Genomic DNA, 23,696 nt, shown 5'->3' on the forward strand with positions numbered 1-23,696 from the left:
CAACAACAGTTCTCAGATCCAATGGCTAAAAGAATGGAATCTGGGCAAGCATTCTCAATAACACTTATGTTTAATACTCACTGTATACATATGATTCAAGTAAGGAAAACATTTATTAATCATGCATTAAAGACAAGGCAGACTGGTACTATTGGCAAACATGCACTAAGTCAAATAGGATGTTGCTCAAAGTTCCTCATACTTTGTGTTGCTGTGAAAATAAGTGTAAAAGCAGAAATTTGTGCACATCCCAAAGTATTCTCTTCATTTGCTTTCCTGAGCTTTCTCTGCATTCTATTTTTCTTTTGCCTTTTCTATAAGAGGTTTTAACTGCTGGTGTTCTGCTAAAGTCTTGAACAATTCCATTATGCAAGGCAGATAATTATTCTTTCTTCTGATTTTTCAATCTTCTATCTTTTTAAATTTTGTACTGGGGCTGGGGATGTGGCTCAAGCGGTAGCGCGCTCGCCTGGCCTGCGTGAGGTCAGGGTTTCATCCTCAGCACTACATACAAAGATGTTGTGTCCGCAGAAAACTAAAAATATAAATATTAAAATTCTCTCTCTCTCAAAAAAAATTGTACTTCTTCTTCAATAATCATCTGATTTTTGGCAACTTCTGATTGAATAGCATTTAACATATTACTACCCTGATCTGTGTCCATAGGTTCCTCTGCAAGTTTACTTTGTAACTTTGCTACCTTCTGCTGATGCATCATTTTTCTGTCAGACACATGACCATTAAGTTAAATCCAATTTTATCTTCACTGTACTTTTGTGTTCTTTTTTCTCTGACTGGCGATACTGCTCTGATCCCATCAGCTTGATTGTATGCAACTAAATCAATTGGTTCTTCTCTTAGTCCATCCAATTCATACAGTCTTCCATTAACAGGAACATAACTAAAAAAGTGAAAAGCATCTTCTTTGGCTGATGTCTTTGCATCAAATTCAAACGTTTGCTGTCTAAAAAAACTGTGATGTATCTGTCGAATCACATCCGAATTGCTGAGGGCCAAACCTTTCATAACTGCATCAAAACTTTGTGAAAATTCTTTAAACTCTGATAATGCCTCTCCTAAATGGACATATTGATGGGTACGGTTCAATACCCACTGACAATGGCTTGAGTTGCACATGCATTTTTAATTACTGGGTTTGTGAAATATATCTTGTCAAGTCTGAACTCCTTAACACAGTGAATCCTGGTTCTTCTAGCTGCCACTTGAGAAGAAAAATTAAGCCATGAACCTGTTTTAATTTTTCAAAATTCTCAGGTTCTAAACTCCATATTTCTTCTACTTGGGCCCCTTGGCAACCGAATCCTTGAATGAGCTCAGTAAAGACCCAGGAGAGTCTTTCCATGAGGCACCACTCCTGGGGCTTGCACGGTTCACTGGCCTTCTCCGCTGCCCCCAGAACCAGCTGCGGTGGGTCTCAGCAAACCCACAGGGGAGCACTAATTCTTGAAACAGTTTCCATTACCTACGAATCTAGAGTGTAGTTTTTGATACAACTTTTTTCAATAAAACCTAGGGGCTCATTTAATTCTTTCAACAATTTTATGAGGTATATATAATTAATATTTTTCATTATTGCAAGGTATTTTTCTTTCGGTATATTAAATAACTCCAAAATTATATACATATGAGAGTAAGAGAACATAAAATGTAAAACTTAACAAGAAAAAGAAAATCAATTAGATTAAATCATGTTATAAGCATGTACAAAATACCATAATGAATCCCATGATTCTGTATAATTAATATGCACTAATAAAAAAATTTGCACATGAAAAAAATGACTGCAATTACGATAAATTGGTGAGAGTTTAACTTAACTTTCTGGAGAACTCAAATTGAGAGTCTAGAAATGACTTTAGAGTTTATAATAGTAAGGGTAAGAAATAACATCTCTTGTGATAATATTCTACTTACTTTATTTTTGTATTAAGCAAATCATATGCATGATTTATTTTATAAATTCCCTTAAAAAATAAGTAGTGTTATTTGTAATTTATAGTGAATGAACAAAGTGAAGTAGATGTTGAGAATTCAATATTTCAGAGATTACACCTTGAAATTACGGGATAAGTCTACTTCTCTAATATCACAAACCAGAATCATAAATTTCCAACACTGACATTCACTTGGGATGTTGTATTAAAAGTTTCTGATAAGTACCGGAATTGTTAGAGAAATTTCCATTACTTCTATCATTATTATACAGGTTATCATTAATTATCTTATGTTAGGTTTGATGGATATTGTGAGCAAAAAGGCTGATTCTGCATGAAATGTTCTAAAATTTTTATGATGAGAAATTGTCCAGGCAATGTTATCATTGATGATGATAGAAGGTTGGATTTTCACCTGTTTACCCTACCAGATTTATGATCAATTCTATAATAATTGCTAAATGTGAGCATGTTTTTGTCCTAAGCCTATGATAAATCTTCTCTTCTTTTGCTGTCCCTTTAGTTTTTATTCTTATCATATTATATTTTGTGTTCTAAAATATCACATAATTTATTTATTAAAATATTTACCAGAAATTATCTCACATTATTTAACATGCATGAATTATACCGTTTTCCTGATTGCTTTGTGTATGGATTTAAATCAGAAAGTAAACCCCCAGTGTTTCCTGCATTTAAAATGAGAATCTGATATTTATTAAGATGAGGCTTTAGAAGTTCCTAGAAACATGCCACTCTCTTTCCAAGTGCTTAATAAAGTGTCATTATTAACATTATCTTAAACAACATAACATACAACCATTCACATACAATTTGCTCAAAAATAATTCACTTGTATGAAGCTCTTATATTAAATTTTATTTATATTAAATATAAATTTATTTTTATATGTATAATAATAAATTTTATTCAATTTAATTATGTGAATTACATTTCTTTTTATTTATTTATTTTTATTTATATATAACAGTTTAACACATTACAATTCTTATTACATTTATAGACCTCAATTTTTCATATCTCTGGTTGTACCCATAGTATACTCACACAAACTCGTGTCTTCATACAAGTACTACAGATAATAATGATTATCACATTCCACCATCATTAATTACCCCATAACCCTTCCCTTCCCCTCCAAATACTCTGCCCTATCTAGAGTTTGTCTATTCCTCCCATGCTCCCTCTCCCTATCCCACTATGAATCAGCCTTCTTATATCAAAGGAAAAATTGGCATTTGGTTTTTTGGGATTGGCTAACTTCACATAGCATTAGCTTCTCTAACTCCATCCATTTACCTGGAAATGACATTATTTTATTATCTTTTATTGCCAAGTAATATTCCATTGTGTATATATGCCACATTTTTTTATCCATTCATCTATTGAAGAGCATCTATGTTAGTTTCACAATTTAGCTATTATGAATTGTGCTGCTATAAACATTGATGTATCTGTATCCCTGTAGTATGCTGTTTTTAAGCCATTTGAATATAGACCAAGGAGTGGGGTAGATGGGTCGAAGGGTGGCTCCATTCCCAATTTTCTAAGAAATCTCCATACTGCTTTCCATATTGGCTGCAGTCCCACCAGCAATGTATGTGTGTGCCTTTTACCCACATCCTCACCCACACTTATTGTGGTTTGTCTTCATAATAGCTGCCATTCTGACTGGAGTGAGATGGAATCTTAGTTTTGATTTGCATTTCTCTAATTGCTAGCGATGATGAGCATTTTTTTCATATATTTGTTGATTGATTATATACCATCTTCTGAGAACTGTCTCTTCAGGTCCTTGGCCTATTTATTGATTGGGTTATTTGTTGTTTTGCTGCTTAGCTTTGTGAGTTCTTTATATACTCTACTGACTAGTGCTCTATCTGTTGTGTGAGTGGTAAATATTTGCTCCCAAGATGTAGGCTCTCTATTCACCTCACAGATTGTTTCTTTTGCTGAGAAGCTTTTTTAGTTTGAATCCACCACAGTCATTGATTCTTGATTTTAATTCTTATGCCAAAGGAGTTTATTAAGGAAGTTGGGGCCTAACCCCACATGATAGAGATTAGGGCCTACTTTTTCTTCTATTAGATTCAGGGTACTTGGTTTTATTCCTAGGTCCTTGATACATTTTGAGATAATTTTTTGACATGGTGAGAGATCAGGGTTTAATTTCATTTTTTTAAATATGGATTTCCAGTTTTCCCAGCTCCATTTGTTGAAGAGGCTATTTTTGCTCCAATGCATTTTTTGACACCTTTGTCTAATATAAGATAATTGTAATTTTGTGGGTTAGTCTCTGTATCCTGTATTCTGTACTATTAGTCTACCAGTCTGTTTTGGAGCCAATACCATGCTGTTTTTGTTACTATTGCTCTATAGTATAGTTTAAGATCTGGTATAGTGATGCTTCACTCTTTCTGCTAAGGATTGCTTTAGCTATTCTGGGTCTTTTATTTTTTCAGATGAATTTCATGACTGTTTTTTTCTATTACTATAAGAAATGTCATTGATATAATGATTGGAATTACATTAAATCTGTATAATGTTTTTGGTGGTATGGTCATTTTGATAATACTAATTCTGCTTTTCCAAGAGCAAGTTAGATCTTTCCATCTTCTAAGCTCTTCTTTGACTTCTTTCTGTAATTTTCATTATATAGATTTTTCACCTATTTCATTAGGTTAATTTCCAAGTTTTTTGTTTGTTTGTGTTTTTTTTTTTTTTTAGACTACTGAGAATGGGGTAGTTTTTCTCATTTCCCTTTCAGAGGATTTGTCACTGATATACAGAAATGCCTTTGATTTGTGGGTATTGATTTTATATCCTGCTACTTTGCTGAATTCATTTACTAGTTTTAGAAGTTTTCTGGTGGAACTTTTAGATTCTTCTAGTGTTGGGGATGCAAATCAAGTCAAGATGGTGCCTGGCACTTTGCCAGGAGGAGTGGTTTGTGATGTAATGCCAGCGAGTCATTAAGATGATGAGGATTCCTTAATGACTGACTGCTGTATGTAGATGATGTTACTTAAGTTAAGCTTTGTGTAATTAGTTGTTTATATGTACCTCTGCTGTCTTGCAGAGAAGGGGCTCCTGCTATCTTGGTTCCCCGCTATTTTGAGTTCTCGCTCAGTTCATGCTGAGTTCACTCACAATAAAGTAGTTCCCGCTTCAACCTTCAAGTTGCTTGTCACCTCTAGGTTATTTAGCCCAGCTGGTCTAAGGCATTCTAGGTATAGAATCATGTCATCAGCAAATTTAGTGACATTTTTTTTTTCTATGTGTATCCGTTTAATTTCTTTTGTCTAATTTCCCTGGCCTGGCCGGTATTTCAAAAATATGTTACATACAAGTTGTAAAAGAGAGCATCTCTGTCTTATTCCAATTTTTAGAGGGAATGCTTTCAATTTTTCTACATTTAAAATGATGTTGTCCTGGGGAATTTCATTCCACTTATGATGTTGAGATATGTTCCTGTTATCCCTAAATTTTCTAGGATTTGAACATGATGGGGTACTGTATTTTGTCCAGTGCTTTTTCTGCATCTATTGTGATGATCATATGATTCTTATCTTTAAGTATATTGATGTGATAAATTACATTTATTTATTTCCATATGTTAAACAACCTTGCCTCCCTGGGATGAATCCCACTTGATCATGGTGCACAATCTTTTTGATATGTCTTTGTATTCATTTTGCCAGGATTTTATTCAGAATTTTTGCATCTATGTGCATTAGAGATATTGGTCTGAAGTTTTGTTTCTTTGATGTGTCTTTGCCTTTTTTGGTAATCAGAGTGATATTGGACCCATAGAATGAGTTTGGCATGCTGCCTCTTTTTCTATTTCCTGAAACAAATTGAAGAGTATTGGTATTAGTTCTTCTTTAAAGGTTTTGTAGAACTTGGCTGCATATCCATAGGTCCTGGGCTTTTCTTGGTTGGTAGATTTTTGATGTTGTCTTTTATTTCATTGCTTGAAATTTATCTGTTTAAATTCTGGATATCATTGTGTTTCAATTTGGGAAAATTATATGACTCTAAAAATTTGTCAATGCCTTTAATATTTTCTATTTTATTAAAGTACAAGTTTTCAAAATAATTTCTAATTATGTTCTGTATTTTTGTAGTTTCTGTTGTGATATTTACTTTTTCATCATGTATCTTAGTAATTTGAGTTTTCTCTCTCTTTCTCTAAGGATCTGTCAATTTTATTTATTTTTGCAAAGAACCAAATTTTTGCTCTGTCAATTTTTTCAATTGTTTGTTTTGTTTCAATTTTGTTGGTCTCAGCTCTAATTTTAATTATTTCCTCTGTTCTACTGCTTTTGGAGTTGATTTGTTCTTCCTTTTATACGGCTTTGAGATGTAATGTTAACTCATTCATTTTGACTTTTTCTTCTTTTAAGGAATGAATTCCATGCAATGAACTTTCCTCTTAGAACTGCCTTCATAGTGTCCCAGATATTTTGATATGTTGTATCAGTGTTCTCATTCACCTCTAATTTTTTTAATCTCCTCTTTGATGTCTTTTGCAACCTATTGTTCATTCAGTAGTATTTTATTTAGTCTCCAGGTGTTGGAATAGCTTTTGTTTCTTATTTTATAATTGATTTCTAATTTCATCCCATTATGATCTGATAGAATGCAGGGTAGTATCTCTACCTTTTTACATTAGCTAAGAGTTGCTTTGTGGCATAATATATGGTCTATTTTAGAGATGGATCCATGTGATGCTGAGAAGAAAATGTATTCTCTCACTGAAGAATGAAATATTCTATATATGTCAGGTAAGTCTAAGTTATTATTTTTATTATTGAGTTCTACAGTTTCTTTGTTCAGCTTTTGTTTGGAAGATCTATCTATTGATGAAAGAGGTGTGTTAAAGACACCCAAAATTAATGTGTTGTTTTCTATTTTACTCTTGAACTTGAGAAAAGTTTGATGAATGTAGATGCTCCATTGTTTGGGGCATACATATTTACAATTAGACTTGTAATTTTTAAATCTTGTTGGTATATGGTTCCCTTGAGCAATTTGTGGTGTCCTTCTTTATACTTTTTGATTGACTTTAGTTTGGAGACTACTTTATTTGATATGAGGATGGAAACCCCTGCTTGCTTTCACAGTCCACGTGAGTGGTATGATTTTTTTCATTGCTTTACTTTCAGTCTGTGGATGTTTTTTCTTATGAGATGAGTCTTGTGGAGGCAGCATATAATTGGGTCTTTTTTTGGATCAAATCTGCTAGTCTGTGTCTTTTGATTGGTGAGTTTAAGCATTAACATTGAAGTTTATTATTGAGACATGATTTGTATTTCCAGCCATTTTTATTTATTTTTCATATTGAATATGACTTGGTTTTTTTCTATGATTAGATTTTCCTTTAGTGTAATATCTACTTCTACTGATTTTCACTGTTCTTTATTTCCTATTCATGAAACATTTTGCTGAGGATGTTCGTAGTATAGGCTTTCTAGTTGTAAATTCTTTTAACTTTTGTTTATCAGGGAGGTTTTTATTTAATCATCAAAGCTAAAGATTATTTTTGCTGGATATAAGATTCTTGGTCAGCATCCATTTTATTTCAGAGCTTGGTAGATGTTGTTCCATGATCTCCTGGCTTTGAGGGTCTGGGTTGAAAAATCTGCTGAGATACAAATTGGTCTCTTCCTATGTCTGTTCTGATTCCTCTCTCTTGCAGCTGTTAATATTCTATCCTTATTCTATATGCTAGACATTTTCATTATAATGTACCTTGGTGTAGATCTGTTGTAATTTTGTACATTTGGTGTCCTGTAAGCCTCTGGTATTTGGTTTTCCAATTTGTTCTTCATGCTTGGGAAATTTTCTGATATTATCTCATTATTCCTTTGGTTTAAAACTCTGTGCCTTCTCTATTCCAATAACTCTTAGATTTGGCCTTTTGATGCTGTCCCATAATTCTTAGATGTTCAGTTCACGGTTTCTTACTATCTTCACTGTGTGATCCATTTTATTTTCCAGATTATATACTTTGTCTTCATTATCTGATATTCTTTCTTTCACATGATCTAGTCTGTTGGTTATGCTTTCTATTGAGTTTTTTATTTGGTTTATTGTATCCTTCATTTCAAGATTTTCTGACTGTTTTTTTCCAGATTCTTTATCTCTCTCTTAAAGTAATCGTTTGCTACCTGTATTTGCTATCTTATCTCTTTGTTGGAGTGATAAATTTTTGCTCATTTAGATCATTCTTTAATTCACAGATTATTTGAATTATGAACCTTCTGAACTCCTTCTCTGACATTTCATCAAATTCACTGTCCATGGGTTCTGTTATTATAGTGTCCTGTTTTGTTTGAGACACTTTTCTCCCTTGTTTTTTCATGTTGTCTATGTGTCTTCCTTTTTTGCAGTGTGGATCTGACATATTACAATTTCGTCTCTATATTCTTATAGTACCCATGCAGATTGTCTGTACCTCACCTTGATGTTGGGCTTCCAGACCCTGCTGTTGTCTCTCAATATATGTTACTGCATCTAAAATTGGTGGTGGCAATAGCAGAGATAGTAGTTAAGGTGCCCCAAGATGGAAGCAATTCTTACAGAGATAGGGCTGAAAGGGTGGGCCTCACACTCTCTTTGGGTTGCCTGCTCTGAGATGCAGCTCCTTCTAGGCCCTTTCTGCTGTCAAAAGTTAGGAGTTACTGTGTGGGGAAGGTTATGGCAATTACTGCAGTGTCCCAAGATGGAAGTGAGTTAGGCTTAGGCTCCCAGGTGTAGGGGAGAAACTCAGACCTACTCTGAACTTGGGTTCTGCACAAGTTGGTGTGGGTGGATGTGGGCTGGGTCTGGCCTCCAGGGGTAGTCTGCTGATCAGAAGAGGTGATCCTGTGCTGGAGACTGGTCTCAGGTGGGTGTCTGTCTACCAGTGGAGGGGATGGACCTGAGCCTATTGGGAGCCTGGATCCCACCAGGGTGTGGGAAGATCTGGGCTGGGCCTGGGCTCCTGCAGTAGTCTGATGGTTGAAAGGGGACAATCCTGTGCCAGAGGCTGGGCTCCTGTGGGTCAATATCCTTCTCATTATACTGAAAATTTTTCAGAGAACTTGAAGAAATATTTTTTTAATTAAAAATAATTTTCTAAAATAGCCTTGTGATTAACTTATGGGAATACTTATGGGGAAAAGATATACTTAGTATATTGAACTCATTAAAACTAATATGACATGATTTTAATCCACGTCTCAGTCACACAGTATTTTCTAAGGAATTTTTACCCATAAATTCTGATCTCTTAGAAACATTTTTACTGGGGAATTTTTTATGACTATATTGATTGCTATCATATCTTTCATTATATTTTTTGAATTATTTAGTATTTAAGTAAGGAAAAACATGAATTAGCAAAACATCATCTGATTTTGAGTTTGTGATTTAAAAGGCATTTGCCATATTATGAAATAAATGGGTCAATAAGAAATATTAAAGAGTGTATGTTTGGGCAGCACATATACTAAAATTGGAATGATACAGAGAATGTTGTCATGGCCCCTGTGCAAGGATAACACAAAAATCTGTGAAGAATTCAATTAAAATATTTCAAAAATTCAGGGAGAATAATGGGCTTTTAAATTTTATTCAAAAGTAGGTTGCCATAAAATTTAAATAATTTTTAAATAATACAGAATCGTTAAATCTATTTGTCTTTGTTTATCAAATACTTGCTGTGATAATAACCAGAAAGATTTTCTTTTCAATAAAATCCAGAGAGAATTCTCAAAGGGTGCATGCAACCAGAGATTGAAAAAAAAAACTATTTATTTTCACTATTATTAAACTCTTTGTTTATATCTGAGGCTTCTGCAGTCCTCATGGACAATAGCCCAAGAGCCTGCACATAATTGACTTTATGATCATTCCTCTCTCAGTGGACTCCATCAGAGATGAGCAAATCCTCTATGATGAAATACTCTGTATAAAGGTTTTACAGAATAAAAATAACTAAAGCCATCAAAGACAACTTCTATTCTGGCAGATAATCATGGAACCTGGATGACAGAAGATTGCAAAGGTCATTAAACATCCATGGTTATTCCATTTTCTTCATTTTAAGATGCATAAATATACCAGAATTAAAAAAAATTTTAGATTTTTTTTTAATTTAAAGACAGAGTGAGAGGGAGGGAGGGAGGGAGGGAGGGAGGGAGAGAGAGAGAGAGAGAGAGAGAGAGAGAGAGAGAGAGAGGAGAGAATATTTTTTAATATTTATTTTTTAGTTTTTGGCGGATGCAACATCTTTGTATGTGGTGCTGAGGGTCGAACCCAGGCAGCACGCATGCCAGGCGAGCGCATTACCGCTTAAGCCACATCCCCAGCCTAATTTTTAGATTTTTGACTTAAGTTTACCTGCTCTGACTACAGAGTGAGATCCCTTTAACTTAATAGACTCAGCCTTGTTAGAAATACATCTCTTGCAGTGGAAGAACTAAATTCTTTGCCAGTTTATTGACCCACTTCAAAAAGAGAGCCAATAGATTTTTAAATTCTTAAATTAATCAAATACTAAAGAAAATGAATACTTCATAAAGAGAAAATAAAATACATTTATTTAGGAAATTCATTCATTATGTTTGAAAATAGCTTTACATAAATTAGCTTTACTAACTTTAAAGTTTGTTTGATGCAACAAATTTTAACATGCTAATAAATCATGTCTTTTTTTTATACTTCCAAAGATTGCTGCATGAACAAGGAAACTAGGTAGATCAAAGTAGAACAAGGTAAAAATGTTTTTTAAATTGTTTGTTACTATCATGTAATGATTCAAATACTGACATTGTTATAAAATAATGTCTACAGACAACATGGTATGATTATATATAATATTCCTATATTAGAATATATGTAATACTGCTATGCTAGATAGAGATAATTCTTTAGCTGAAAATTATGACCAAAATTAAGGAAGTATAAAAATAAATGATTAAAATCTGCTTCTTCCTAAAATGCCTTATACATTTTGATTTAAATACAAAGACCAATGTGCTTGATAGAATTACAGTTTCAGCAGCCTAGGGATATTGAGTGCAAACTCTTGCTTGTTGATATGAAAATGCTTTCATGTGTAGTATTTTACCTGTAAATATTCTATTTCTACACTTAAAATACTAGAATCAAAAAAAGAGTTTTGCCTTATGCCTCTCCTTAGGTTTCTGGCATGGTTGACCAGGGAAGAAACAACCACACAGAAGTTAGTGACTTCATTCTCATAGGCTTTGAGGTCAGCCCAGAACTCCATCTTCTCCTCTTCCTGATATTTCTGCTTGTCTATGTCATGATCCTTCTAGGGAATATTGGGATGATGGCCATTATCATGACTGACCCCAGGTTGAACACACCAATGTATTTCTTCCTAGGCAACCTGTCTTTTATTGACCTCTTCTATTCATCTGTTATTGCACCCAAGGCCATGAGCAACTTCTGGTCTGAAAGCAAGTCTATCTCCTTTGCAGGATGTGTGGCCCAGGTCTTTCTGTTTGCACTATTTATTGTGACTGAGGGATTTCTCCTGGCATCCATGGCTTATGATCGCTTCATTGCCATCTGCAACCCACTCCTCTATTCTGTTCAGATGTCAGCACATCTTTGCATGAAGTTGGTGGCTGGGTCCTATTTTTTTGGCTGTGTAAGCTCAGTTCTTCAAACTAGTGCAACATTCAGTTTATCCTTTTGTGCTTCTAGGGCCATTGACCACTTTTACTGTGATAGTCGCCCACTTCAGAGATTATCTTGTTCTGACCTCTTTGTCCACAATATGGTATCTTTTACCTTATCCACCATCATTATCTTGCCAACCATCATAGTCATTATTGTTTCTTACATGTATATTGTGTCCACAGTTCTAAAGATTCGCTCCACTGAGGGCCGAAAGAAAGCCTTCTCCACTTGCAGCTCCCACCTGGGAGTCGTGAGTGTGCTGTACGGGGCTGTCTTCTTCATGTACCTCACCCCTGACAGGTTTCCTGAACTGAGCAAAGTGGCCTCCTTATGTTACTCCCTAGTCACACCTATGTTGAACCCTTTGATTTACTCCCTGAGAAACAAAGATGTCAAAGAGGCTCTTAAAAAACTTCTAGAGAAAAAAAATGGTATCCTATGATTATTATTTCTGTTCCAACAGTTGTATTGTGGCATTTATTTCATAACTCTTGTGACCACTAATGATATTGTTCTTAATATGAAAAAAGTGCTGTTAGTAGAATTTTCCAGGTGATGTTCCCTTGCCCAAGGTTCCTTTTTCCCCTTCTTAGACATCATTAATCCTGAAAGTCCTGGATATGAGAGATGTTCTGGAGATTAGGGAATTATTTTCAGGATAAACCCTCTCACTGATCCCTAATTACATTTTATTTCACAGAATCAATGTGTATTCCATACTGTTGAACAATGTTTTCATATTTTATTATACTGTTCAAACAAATCTTTAACTAGTATGAGTCTTTGGGCTTGTCCTTCCCTCATGCCTACAATTATGGATAATTCACAGATGCCTATTTTTTAAATACTATATTTTTCAACTAGATAGCTAGTTCCAATAGTATATGTAGTGGTAATTAAATTTTCACCTTGATTAAATATTTTATATGTGTTGAACACCAAGGAATTAATAATGGTAATGATCCAACTATAAATAGTTACACTATGTACATTAACTTGGAAAGTTTGATTTCTAGCATGCCAGGAATTTTGGATACTTTGAAGCACTTAGTTACTGGATCCTAATTCAAAAACTGGAAGGGAAATAGAAACTGAAAATACTTTTGAGTAGTCATTCCCTTAATTAAGATTTTTATAATTTTGTCTTGGGTTAATTATTGCCAAGGAACAATTAAAAGAGGAATGAAGGGAGTCATCAAAACAGAGTGTGGCCTCCATATTGTATATGCTGATCATTCCCACATTAATCTTCTTATTTACTCTGTAAGAAATAAAGATACTAAAAAAGCTCTAAGAAACCTCCTGGGGAAAATGTTTATCCACTAGTGCATATTAATTTTACAGAAGAGTATGTTTCAGTGTGCCCCATCTGTACATACATACAATATCATTTTATCAAATTTATTATACAGTATTTTCTTTAACTTACCTGATCCAATTCTTTCCTCTTTCCTAATAGTCTCCTTATGTCCTTTTATTTCCTTCTATTATCTGTGTGATAAAAATATTTGATACTTCTCTTTCTGAGTTTGGCCTATTTTGCTTAATATTATGTTCTCCAATTCCATCTATTTTCCTGAAAATGAGTTCATTTCAATCTTTATGGCTGATTAAAACCTCATTGTGCATATATACCACATTTTCTTTATGTATTCATGCATAGATGGATACTTAGGGAAACATTTTTTGTGTGTGATAAACTCATTGATCTCCAATAACATTTTATGTCAAAAAATCAGTGTGTATGTCATAGTATTAAACAATGTTTTTATATTTTATTATACTTTCCTAACAAATCTTTCTAGTGTTTAAGTTAGCTATTGAGAATTATACTGTGATAAATATGTTAAAAGTACACTGACTTTAATTCTTTGCATAAATATTGAGCACTGGTACAGCTGGATCATGGGTACTTTAATCTTTCATTTTTAGGAACTTCCATACTTATTTCCATAGTGGCTGTACTTATTTACATTCAAACCAACCTTTTGTAGTTTCCTTTTCCCTGTATCCTCACCAGCATTTATTATTATTTGTATTCTATTTTAAAAATTTACTTATTTATTCTAATTTGTTATACATGACAGAAGAATGCATTTAAATTCATAAAATACATATAGAGCACAATTTTCCATTTCTCTGGTTGTACACAAAGTAGAGTCACACCATTCATGTTTTCATACATGTACTTAGGGTAATGATGTCCATGTCATTCCACCATCTTTCCTACCCTCATACCCCCTTTCTTCCTCTGCATCCCCTTTTCCCTAGTCAAAGTTCCTGTATCATCCCATTCTCCCACCCACTCTCATTTTGGATTGGCATCGACATATCAGAGAAAACATCTAGCCTTTGGTTTTGGGGAATTGGCTTTCTTCAGTCAGCATGATATTCTCCAACTCCCTCCATTTACCTGCAAATGCCATGATTTTATATTCTTTTAATGCTGAGTAATATTCCATTGTGTATATATACCACAGTTTCTTTATCTGTTCAGCTATTGAAGGGCATCTAGGTTAGTTCCACAATTTAGCTATTGTGAATTGTGCTGCAATAAACATTGATGTGGCTATGTCACTGTAGTATGCTGTTTTTAAGTCCTATGGGTATAAAGTGAGGCGTGGGATAGCTGGGTCAACTGGTGGCTTCATTATAAGTTTTCCAAGGAATCTCCATACTGCTTTTCAGATTTGTTGGACTAATCTGCCATCCCACCAGCAATATATGAGTGTGCCTTTTCCCCCACATCCTGGCCAAAACTTATTGTTTTTTGTATTCTTAATAGCTGCCATTCTGACAAGACTGAGATGAAATCTTATAGTAGTTTTGGTTTATATTTTTCTATTTGCTAGAATGTTGAATATTTTTTCATGTATTTGTTCATCAATTGTATATCATCTTCAGAGAAGTGTCTGTTCGGTTCTTCGGCCCATTTATTGATTAGGTTATTTATTTATTTATGTTTTTTAAGTGTTAAGTTTTTTGAGTTCTTCATATATCCTAGAGATTAGTGGTCTATCTGTTGTACTTGTGGTAAAGATTTGCTCTCATTCTGTAGGCTCTCTTTCACCTTACTGATTATTATTTTTTTTTGTTTGTTTGGTTGTTTTTTTTTTTTTGCTGAGAAGAAGATTTTTATTTTGAATCTATCCCATTTATTGATTCTTAGTTTTAATGGTAAAGATTAGCTCTCATTCTGTAGGCTCTCTCTTCACCTCACTGATTGTTTCTTTTGCTGAGAAGAAATATTTTGAATCTATCCCATTTATTGATTCTTGGTTTTAATTCTTGTGCTGTAGATTCTTATTAATAAAGTCAGAATCTAATCCCACATGATGAAGATTTGTGTCTACTTTTTCTTCTATTAGGCACAGGGTCTCTGGTCTAAATCCTAGGTACTTGATCCACTTTGAGTTGAGTTTTTTGTGTGCATATGAATTTCCAGTTTTACCAGCATCATTTATTGAAGAGGCTATCTTTTCTCCAATATATGTTTTTGGCACCATTGTCTAGTCTGAGATTACTGTATTTCTGTGGGTTTGCCTCTGTGTCTTCTATTCTGTATGATTGGTCTACATATCTATTTTGGTGATAATACTATGCAGTTTTTGTTTCTATTGTTCTACAGTATAGTTTAAGGCCTGGTATAGTGATGCTACCTGCTTCACTCTTCTTTCTAAGGATTAATTTGACTATTTTGGGTGATGTTTGTATTCTTGATGATTCCAATTCAGATTGAAGTGAGATCAAATCTTGATGTAATTTTGATTTTTATTTTCCTAATGGATAAAAATGTTGAAATTTTTTTATAAAATTATTGGTCATTTGTACTATTTTTTTGAAAAAATGTCTCTGTAGTTAATTTGCTCACTTAATAGGTGATTTGTAATTTTTTGTTGTTTCTATTGTGTTTTTTGAGTCATATATTTATTCTTGGTATGAATACTCTTCCCAGAGAATAGTGAGCAAATTTTTTCTCAATTGCATAGGCTGTCTCTTCACCCTGTTGTTTCATTTGATGTACAGAAGATTTTTAATTTGGTGTCACTGCATTTATAAATCTTCAACATTTCCTGAGCTATAGGAGTTCTATTCAGGAAGTCTTGCCTTTGCCTATAATTTGGAGCTTTCCCCTATTTTTTAAAAATAACATTTGCAAATTTGGGAGTCATACACCATACACCTATGTCTTTGATCCACTTGGAGATGATTGTCTTCTGTGTGTATGCAGGTGACTAGTGAGGGTCTAGTTTCATTCTTCTGCATGAGGATATCCATTGTTTCCAGCCCCATTTGCTAAAGAGTCTGTCTTTTCCCTAATGTATATTTTTGGCATCTTCTTCAAGAGTCAAATTACTATAGTTTTGTGGTTTTGTCTCTCTGTGTTGTACTCTATTCCATTGGTCTATGTCTGTTTTTTTTTCAGTTTCAGGTTCATAGTTATTTTTATTATTACTATGTCCCTAGAGTATTTAATCATTTTAAAAGAGCAATTAGAGATGAGAAAGAAATAAAAAGAAAACAGATAAGAAAGAAAGAATTTGATTTTTTCCTATTTTCAGATGATATATCTATATTCACTTTTTCCAGCACCAGTTGTTTAAAAGGCTAACTTGTTTCCAACATATGTTTTGACAACTTTGCCAAATATCAGATAACTATATCTATGTGAGTTTATCTATGTTATGTTATATTTTTTTCACTATTTGTCTTTATGTTCACTGCCAATACCATGATGTTTTTGTTTTTGTAAGTCTGTAGTATAATATTTGATCAGGTATTGTGATGAATCCATCAGCACTGTTCTTTGTCAACATTTCTTTGGCTATTCTGGATCTTTTATTTTTCCAAATAAATTTTAGAACTGTTTGTTCTAGGTCTATGAAGAATTTCAATGGTATTTTAATAGGTATTGCATTTAATATGTCCAGTGATTTTGGTAATATGGCCATTTTAAAAATATTAATTCTGCCTATCCAAAAACATGGAAGGTGTTTCATGAGATCTTCTTCAATTTATTTCTTCACTGTTCTATAGTTTTTATTGTAAAGTTTGGTCTTTAACCTCCTTCATTTGATTTATTCCCAAGTATTTTTTGTGTGTGTGTGTGTGTGTGGTTATTGTTAGTGAGATAGTTTCCCTAATTATTTTTTTCACATCAGATTCACTGTTGGAAAATAAGAAAACTATTGAATTTTGTATGTTGACTATGTATCATGCTACTTTGCTGACTTTATGTTTCAATTATGTAAATCTTCTGCTGGGTTTTTAGAGTCTTCTACATATAGGATTGTGTCATAAATAAAAAAATAATTTGACTTTGTTTTTTCTGTTTATATCCCCCTAGTTTCCTTCTCACACATGATTGCCTAGATTAGAATTTCAACAATTATATTGAAGAGCAGTGTTGAGAGTGAAAATCCTTGTCTTGTTTCTGATTTTAGATGAAATGCATTGTTTTCTTATGTTCAGTATGATATTGGCTTTGGGTTGGTAATATATAGCCTTTATAATGTTGAGGTAAGTCTCTTCTATCACTAGTTTCTCCAAAATTTTTAGCATGAATCAATACTGGATTTTGTCTGAAATGTTTTCTATTTCTATTGAGATTGTTCTGTGATTCTTGTCCTCAATTCTATTTATGTGGTGAATTACATTTATTGATTAGCATATGTTGAACAAAACTTGCATCCCAGGAATGAAAACTTTTTGATAATTGTCTTCTATATTCTTAATGCATTTTTAAATTTATGTGCTAATATTTTATTAAGAATTTTTATAGGGCTGGGATGTGGCTCAAGTGGTAACGCACTTCCCTGGCATGTGCAGTGCCCCCGGTTCGATCCCCAACACCACATAAAATAAAGATGTTGTGTTCACCAAAAAGCTGTAAAATAAATATCAAAAAATCAAACTCTCTCTCTCTCTCTCTCTCTCTTAAAAAAAAAAGAATTTTTACATTGTTTTCCAGCAAGAATTTGGCCTGTGATTTTCATTCCTTGAGATGTTTTTGTCTGGTTTTGGTATCAGAGTGATACTCTTATCATAGAATAAATTTGGAAGTGTTCCCTCCATTTCTATTTCTTGCAAAATTTTGAAAAACATTATCATCCATTTCTCTTCAGAGGTCTGGCAAAAGTCAGCTGAGAATCTATCTGGTTCTGTGCTTTTCTGTTGTTGCTGTTGAAAGGGTTTTAAATGCTGCTCAATGTCATTCCTTAATATTGGTCTGTTTAGGTTTTCTATATCCTCATGTATTAATTTGGGCATATCATGCATCTAGAAATTCCCCTATCTACTACATATTCTAGTTGTTTGGAGTATAAATTTTAAAATAGTTTCTAAAGATCCTCTAGATTTCTGAAGTATTTTTGGTGTTACCTCCTTTTTCTTATCTAATTTCATTAGATTTGAATCTTTTCTGCCTTTCTTTTGGTAAGTTTAGCTAAGGCTTTTTCAGTTACATTTATCTTTTCAAATAACCAACACTTTTTGCACCTATATTTTGTATTTTTTCTCAATTTTATTAATTTCAGATCTGACAATTATTTCCTCTCTTCTACTGATTTTGGAATGAGTATCTTCTTGCTTTTCTAGGGATTTGAGGTTTACCACTCAGTTATTTAGTGGAATCTTTCTGTTTTTTTATCTAAAAACTCAGTGGTATAACGTTATTCTTAAAACTTCTTGAACACTATCTCTGAGATTTTGATATGCTATATCTATGTTCTCATTTGTTACCAAGAATCTCTTTTTCTTATCTCATTGCTTTTATATATGTTTTCTCACTTAAAGGAATATGGTTTAATCTCAATGTGTTTATGTAGTGTGTATATACATATATATATAAACAGCTATGAACTAGACCTAACATTCAACAGAAGTTGTCAACTACGAGGTTCACCATATAAATAACCTCCACAAACATGAATGATGAGAGACAGGAATTATAAAATTAAATAATTTAAACAGACAATAAAATTATGGTCCCTTAAGTGCAGAGAAAATGAGGTAGGGAGGCAAAATAAAATTTGAAAAGTTAACAGAAGTTTGAAAGGATACTGAAAATTTAGTTTTACCTGGATAAAATATATCAACAAACTTCTAGATCATGAATCATTTAGGGCTCTAAATGGGAAATTCCAATAGGTGGGATTTAATTTTGGCCAGCATTTGGAACTTTGTCTGAAGATATATGAGATAGATTCACATGCACTATTGCTGGGCAGAGAACAATCTTTGCCAGATGTCTGGGGCTCAGGAATCTTGTAAAATGCCACTCTCAGAGTAACTGTCCACAACTCTCACTTACTTTACTGCCATGAATGTGAATTTTCCCAAGATCAGGCCTGGAGTGCAAGTATGGCTGTTTGTCCAGTTTTCTGGTCTCTTCCCAGCTGATTGCATTGGCCTCCAGCAACAACAGAAACTCAGCTTCTCTCTCTTCCTTATCTCAAGCCTGAATTTCTCTGGGTATAATCCTCTTGTAAAGTGTTTTAGTCACACTGGTCCAGGCACATTCTGGATCCTACAACAGAGTGTGCTGTGACATTCTCTTGACACCCTTTATGAACTCCTAATCTCCCACCTCTGCAAACTCCTGCCTGGCCACTTGTAGATGGTTCTCAACATGACTCTCCACTCAAAAGTCAAGACATTCTGATCACTTTTGTATTATCAATTTGACAACTATCTCTGGGTTTGTTAAGATCCCTCTCTATTCCAAAGGTTCTCTTCTTTTTTTGACTGGGTTATCCCTCCCTTCTGCAGTGAACTATGGCACTGATGCTAATGCTAACAAAGCTAGCATATCTCTAATATATTATTTATTTCTCTACATTCAAAACTTCTGAAAGTCTTTGTCCCTATGATTGTTTTCCTGACCAAGGTTGAATTTCAGTAAATTCCCTTTGGCATTTACCTCACTAAAAAGCAATACTGCTGCTGGAATCTCAAATTGAGGAGAAACTAGAGAGTGCACCCTTACTCTAATCCACCATCAGTCCTCTCTTCAGTTATATCTTATTGTAAATTGTGTATTTAATCTCAATTTACTACATTTAATTACTTATATTATGCATGTTCCTATAATCCATTATGGAAAATGTCAAAATAAAGGAAGATTCTGCCAAAAATTTAGAAAGCACATAAATTGTTATATTCTCAAGAGATATAAGTTTTTGCTTAAAATTTTTATGATATGCATGATATTGGAATCTGAACTAGTTTAGTAATACCCTTTGACAGTCAGGCCCTCCTGGAAACTAGGGAGATGATCTTTGAACTTTGCCGATAAAAATCAAGTTAAGATATAAACAGTCATATACATTATAGCAAGTTTTCTACTTGTCTTCATTTAAGAGGACCTCTATACTGTATGATTACAAATGATTTAGGCCTATGGACAAGCATCATATATTCTTGCAATAATAATTACAATTAAATATCAGCATTTTGGGGGCATATTACTGAAGTTCTGGATTTTTATCTTTGATAAATTATTTTGATGTACATAGAATTCAATATAGGTTTTGTGATGATTCTTTTTTTTACTGTGCACTCTGTATTTCTTTGCTTTTTATTATCATAGTAATCTTATGTTTTGAATAAGAAACAATAATCAATCTGAATTTTCATTGAGTTTGAAGGATATGGGGCTCTGAGTTAAATATCAACTAAATAAAAGTCTCAAAATAATAATGTGAATGGAGACTTTTCAGGTCAAACCAATGAATAATAGATAACCTGTGGAGAAATATTATATGCATTGAAGTTAGGGAAGTCAATCTGAGATTTAAAAATAATGTAAAATTCTCACTACTTTTCATAAGAGTAAAAAGTTACAAACTGAGATTAAATTCAACACATAAGAAATATTCCAAAAGAATGATTAAATGTATAAATGGTAGTTATTATAATTGTAACCAAGTTTTCTATGTTATCAGTCAGAGGAAATATAAAACCTTAAAGATAAACCTTACATCTTTTATAATGTAAACTAAGGGAGATTGTTTTAAGCCATTCTAAACAATCAGAATGAATTCTTAATTTTTCCATAAAATAGAAAAACTTTGCCCATTCATAGTTTTGTGTGTTGCTCTTTAGAGATTGTTAATCCCCATTACTTTGTACTTTTATTTCTTCTTCTTGTGAAGTCATAGAAAATAATGAAAGGTACAATTTTTTAAGGCAATATGAGCACTTGCAGTTTACAAAAATAAAATTAGGAATCATTGATGTAAAGATTGCTGCATATTTTGGCATATTACCTCGTGATAGGTAGGGAGAAAGAAAAAGTAGATTCAGGAAGAGTATATTTGCAGCTTTACAAAAGGCAATTTTAGGGGCTGGGACTGGGCTCAGTGGTAGAGCTCTCTCCTGACACATGTGAGACACTGGTTTTGATCCTCAGCACCACCTACAACCAAAATAAAAGTATTATGTCCACCTACAACAAAAAACATATTTTTTAAAAAAAAGGCAATTATAACAGAAGTGGTCTGAAATGATAAGAGGCAAAAGCCTTTGCAAAAAAGAAACTTTTTTTCCAGAAAAATGATAAAGATAAATGTCTCAGCTCAAAGTTATATTTCAATAAATTCAGTTCCATCTCTAGCTATAAGTCTGCATATGGATTTTATTGTGAAAATCCTGGGATAGAGCATAACATGACACTGGTGCTTGTGCAGCTCACTCTCCTGTCTCTACCATTGTCTCAAGCCTAACAGTGTTAGGAAAATTGGTTATCCATTGGAAAAGCTAAAAAGAAAATAGAAATATATCTCACATACAAATGTGTACTGAGTTCTATGGCTGGATATTTAAATCAACCAATGGACGATTGCTTAGCATGTGTGAAGATCTATCTGTGGGTTCTATGTAATTGTTAATTTATAATTCTGAATAGAATTCCAGCGACTGTAGAATTTAAATACCTTTTCTAGTTATTCTTTTTTTGTATTTTTATTAGTTATTGATGGACCTTTGTTTATATGTGGTGGTGAGAATCAGACTCAGTGCCTCACACATGCTAGTCAAGTGCTCTATTACTGAGCTACAACCCCAGCCCCACTAGTTATTCTTATACTGATAATATTTTATATTTCAATGGTGTTTTAATAATTTTAAAGATTCTCTTTTCTGTCACTAGCATACAGTTTCCTTTTTAAATTTACATGAACTATGAAATTAATGTCTGCCACAAGCTATTTCCATGCTGTTTTCTGCATCTGTCCAATTCTTTCCAGACACTGATGGACTTGGGCATTTGTTTTTCCCATTAGAAGTAATTGGAAATTATTCTGTATTTCCTAGGTATGCTGATAGTACATGTTCTATGCAGTTTTTTATATTCTCCTTTATATATTTGTTCTTCAAAACTGTATATAAAAAATGAATGTTTAGGTTGCCACCATTGCACTTATGAAATATGCAAATCTGACAGAAATTTATTTTTTAATTGTTGTTCCTTTTAGATAAGATAGAAATTCCTTTATAAAAGAATTGCTATTTTACAAAACACAATATTTCATATCTTTTTTTGGACTATGTTGTTTTTTATCATACCTTACTCAATCGTCACAGTTATGTGGCAATTTAGAAGAAGTTATGTCCTTTTTATAAATATGTATATTGATGATTTAAGAATTAAGTTACTTAAGATTATTGAGCAATAATAAGTAATAGCCAATAAAATAACCTGATTTAAAAACAAACAAATAAAAACAGTCTTTGCCATTTTTTATATTGTGCACTGTTATTTTTTGCTTTTATTCTACCATTTTATTTCTTTTAAATATGACTATTATTTCTTTTAAGCATGACTATATTACAGTTGTTTCAGAGGATACTAGCTTAAAATATTATACTTAACATATAAATTACAGCATTAATCAATCAAAAAAATCTTTAGTGTTGATGAGCAATTGAATAAGCAAGAAAATATATAAATTATGAACATTATTATGATAGCTAAAAATATTAAATGAAGACATTAAAAATAATGAATATAATAAATATAGTAAAATATAGCAGTTCCTCAGTTTGAAAAGTGGGAACTGGACTGACATTGCTGCCTAATTGGGCTGTGCGACCTATGTGTGCCATTTCTCTCTGCCTTTGATCCCACACAACACCTGAGATGGGTTTGGCCTTCCAAGATGTCAGTCAAACTGCTGACCACAAGACATCACCAAGCAAGACTGCTTGCTTTGAAACCTTGCCTTATTTGGATGTAGCTTTTTTGAATGTCTTTTCCCCAATAAATAGAAGGTTTCAGGTGTGCTTGCTGTCTTGCTTCTTCCAGCACTGGAGCTGACCCTTGGGGTCACTTAGCAGAGCTGAGCCATCCTGCCTTAGAAACTTAGGTTTGTGTGCTGTGTGGTTTCTTCACCCTTTTATTAGTTATTGATACAGCCAGCCCCTTTGAACCCAGGTCATGTCGCCATTCAATATTTCCTCCCCTTTTCCTATCACTCTTCTCCCTCCCTCTCTCTCCCTCTCCCTCTCCCTCTCCTTCCCCCTTCTCTCTCATCTTCCTCTCCTCCACTAAATTTTTCCCATACCTTTATGACCCCTTACATTTTCCTCTTATTTTGCTCTAGCTTCTGCATATGAAAAAAATAAAAATCCAACCTTGATTGTCTGAGTCTGGCTTATTCACTTAGTATGATGTTATACAGTACATTAGTGTACTAGAACATGCCATAATTTCATTCTTTATTTATGGCTCAGTAAAACTTTATCATGTATATATTCCATATTTTCTTAGCATATTCATTTGTTGACCTGCACTGCTTCTGTAACTTGGCTATTGTAAATTGTATGCTATAAAAGTGATGAAACTATATCATTATCATATGCTGATTTTAGTTATTTTGAATAAATACCAAGAAGTGGAATAGCTGGATCATATGGTGGCCCACTCCTGATTTTTTGAAGAATCTGCATACTGCTTTCCAAAGTGGTTGTACTATTTTACAGTTCCACCAATAATATATGATTGTACCTTTTTCACCACAT

General features: G+C 33.3%; 1 protein-coding gene, 1 non-coding gene and 1 pseudogene across 2 annotated transcripts; 2 read left to right on the plus strand and 1 right to left on the minus strand.

Moving 5' to 3' along the window:
• Positions 1-264: 264 nt before the first annotated feature.
• On the minus strand, positions 265-1,026 carry LOC113176425 (ubiquitin carboxyl-terminal hydrolase isozyme L5-like; annotated as a pseudogene).
• Positions 1,027-9,447: 8,421 nt separating this feature from the next.
• LOC113176445 (U6 spliceosomal RNA) lies at positions 9,448-9,554 on the plus strand. The gene has a single exon (XR_003300067.1). It is a non-coding gene; the product is annotated as a U6 spliceosomal RNA (small nuclear RNA).
• A 1,594-nt stretch (positions 9,555-11,148) lies between these two features.
• Positions 11,149-12,117, plus strand: LOC113176443 (olfactory receptor 9K2). The gene has a single exon (XM_026380916.2). It carries the CDS (start codon positions 11,176-11,178, stop codon positions 12,115-12,117), a length of 942 nt encoding a protein of 313 aa, XP_026236701.1. The 5' UTR covers positions 11,149-11,175.
• The last annotated feature ends 11,579 nt before the right edge of the window (positions 12,118-23,696 follow it).

The sequence above is a fragment of the Urocitellus parryii genome, chromosome 5 (assembly GCF_045843805.1).
Source record: "Urocitellus parryii isolate mUroPar1 chromosome 5, mUroPar1.hap1, whole genome shotgun sequence".
NCBI classification, from domain to species: domain Eukaryota; kingdom Metazoa; phylum Chordata; class Mammalia; order Rodentia; family Sciuridae; genus Urocitellus; species Urocitellus parryii.

Coding starts and splice junctions, on each gene's coding strand:
- LOC113176443 (XM_026380916.2), top strand. CDS start 11,176: ATGGTTGACCAGGGAAGAAACAACCACACAGAAGTTAGTGACTTCATT.